The 2,500-nt window shown below is 52.6% G+C and overlaps 1 protein-coding gene across 1 annotated transcript in view; it reads right to left on the bottom strand.

Moving 5' to 3' along the window:
• LOC110170933 (transmembrane protein 163-like) overlaps positions 1-2,500 on the bottom strand; it is a 15,846-nt gene that overhangs the window by 13,321 nt on the left and 25 nt on the right. The window contains exon 1 of the mRNA XM_055150489.1: positions 2,141-2,500. This exon is cut by the window's right edge and continues 25 nt beyond it. Coding sequence (XP_055006464.1) covers positions 2,141-2,300 — 160 coding nt within the window. The 5' untranslated portion in view covers positions 2,301-2,500. The remainder of the gene's footprint in view (positions 1-2,140) is intronic.

The following is a 2,500-nucleotide window of genomic DNA, read 5'->3' as shown; positions in this document are numbered from 1 at the left end:
TAGATCTGGTTTAGACTCAGTTTAGACCCAGTTTAGACCCGGTTTAGTCCTGGTTTAGTCCTGGTTTAGACTCAGTTTAGACCTGGTTTAGACCTGGTTTAGACCCGGTTTAGTCCTGGTTTAGACCTGGTTTAGACCTGGTTTAGACCCGGTTTAGACCCGGTTTAGACCCGGTTTAGTCCCGGTTTAGACCTGGTTTAGTCCTGGTTTAGACTCAGTTTAGACCTGGTTTAGACCTGGTTTAGACCTGGTTTAGACCCGGTTTAGTCCTGGTTTAGTCCTGGTTTAGACCCGGTTTAGTCCCGGTTTAGACCTGGTTTAGTCCTGGTTTAGTCCTGGTTTAGACCTGGTTTAGTCCTGGTTTAGTCCTGGTTTAGTCCTGGTTTAGACCTGGTTTAGTCCTGGTTTAGACCTAGTTTAGTCCTGGTTCAGATCCTGGTTCAAATCCTGTTTTAGTCCTGGTCCAGTCCTTCTTTAGTCCTGGTTTAGATCCTGATCTGATTCGGTCTCGGTTCATTTTTCTGATTCTGTTTGGATTTTTATTTTTGACATGTGACGATTGTGAAACGAGAAAAACACGAATCAGAATGAGACAGCACTTTCCCCCGACAGGGCGGCACCTGACACCACCTGACACACGGGAGGGCACCTGACACACGGGAGGGCACCTGACACACGGGAGGGCACCTGACACACGGGAGGGCACCTGACACACGGGAGGGCACCTGACACACGGGGAGGGCACCTGACACACGGGAGGGCACCTGACACACGGGAGGGCACCTGGGGTAAAAGCACCTGTCCACTGCACCATGTGACTCAGAGCTCAGGTCATGTGACCTGCATGACTCTGGATCTGAAGACCTGAGATTAACATCCACGTTTAGTCCTGGTCCAGTCCTGTTTTAGTCCTGTTTTAGTCCTGGTTTAGTCCAGGTCAGGCTGGTGTGGACCCTCTTGTCTATGAGAAAAGTTCCGTAGTGCAGCTTTAGATGAGTTCTGCTTTGGTCAGATGTTCCTCAGGTTCTCGTCGGTTCTTCTCTGAGCGTCTGAGTTTGGAGGAAACTTTAATCTTTTATTTCCAGCTCAATACGTCGATGTCGATCTACCAGTCGATCTCTAAGGTCGTGTGTGTAGATCGTCGTGTCTCGTCTCGGACTCGCGTTTGGACTCGCGTTTGGACTCGCGTTTGGACTCGCGTTTGGACTCGCGTTTGGACTCGCGTTTGGACTCGCGTTTGGACTCGCGTTTGGACTCGGTCGTGTCTCTCACTCGAGGTTTGACACTCAACAACTGTGATCATATTTCATTCACTCCAGTTTGGAACTTTAAAAAACAGGTTTAAAAATCTTCCTTCAGTTTTTTCACAGTTTTGTGTAAAGTGCCAGAGGAAGTTCTCTTAAAGAAGAGGTTCTCAAACTGTGGGGGAGGGTCCAGAAAAGGGCACAGAGTTTTTCAGTGCAGTTTGTTTGACTTTGTTTCAGGTCGATCATTTTGACTTGGTCATTTTGTAAGAAGCTCACATGATGAAAAAGTGTGAACACCTCTGGTCTAAACTTTTAAACCCGTCTGAAAACTGAAAGCTCAGATCAAAGTAAGAGACAGAGCAGTGCCTGAAGTTAGCATCACATGACCTGAGGCGCGACCTGAGGCGTGACCTGAGGCGTGTTCTCCAGACCTGTGTGAGCTGATCCTGTGAAGAATGTCCACATGCTGTAGGTCTGAGGATTATCTGAGCATGAGAGACCCTCCTCCTCCTCCCAGGGTCCAGTCCAGGTCTAAACCAGGACTAAACCAGGACTAAACCAGGTCTGAAACAGGGACCAAACTAGAATTGACCAGAACAGGTTTCCATAAACAAAGGGCAGATCTAAACCAGAACTTGGACTTGACCAAACCAGGACTGAACCAACACCAGGACCTCCAGTGATGAGACCTGCTCAGAGGGTCTGGGGTCCCAGTCCTGGTCCAGTCCTGGTTTAGACCTGGTTTAGACCTGGTTTAGTCCTGGTTTTGTCCTCGTGGTGGACCCCCCTACCAGAAAAGTTACAGAGTGCATCTTTAGACCCGACAGAGGGACCCCCCCGCTGACCCCCGCCCCCCTCGGCCCGGGTCCGTGTCCCGCTCGGTTCGGACTCACCGCGCTGCTCCTCGTCGCCGCCTCGGTCCGTCACCTTCATCCCCCCCGCGGTCCGCGCCTCCTCCCCGGGCTCCCCGCGGCTCCAGTGTCCGTTCATCCTCGCTCCCGGCCCGGCCTGCTCCACCGTCAGCTCCGGGGTGGGCTCCAGGCTGGAGGACATCTGCGCGCGAGTTCAGCCCAAGTTTATCCCTCTTTGTTCCGCTTCGGCCCGGGTCAGAGCGTGTCAGACCCGGATCTCCGCGTCATTCTAGAGCGAAATGTCCGTGAGCACCGGGACCCCCGCGCTGCGCACACCGGGGACCGCAGCCTCTCTCCGGGTTCCTCTTCCAGCTCCTGCCGCTGAACCTGACTCCAGACTCC

Source organism: Boleophthalmus pectinirostris, unplaced genomic scaffold (genome assembly GCF_026225935.1).
Source record: "Boleophthalmus pectinirostris isolate CB_2022bp ecotype Guang Dong unplaced genomic scaffold, ASM2622593v1 HiC_scaffold_1, whole genome shotgun sequence".
Classification (NCBI taxonomy): Eukaryota; Metazoa; Chordata; class Actinopteri; order Gobiiformes; family Gobiidae; genus Boleophthalmus; species Boleophthalmus pectinirostris.
Note: the sequence above shows the minus strand (reverse complement) of the source record. Positions and strands in the feature narration are given on the sequence as shown.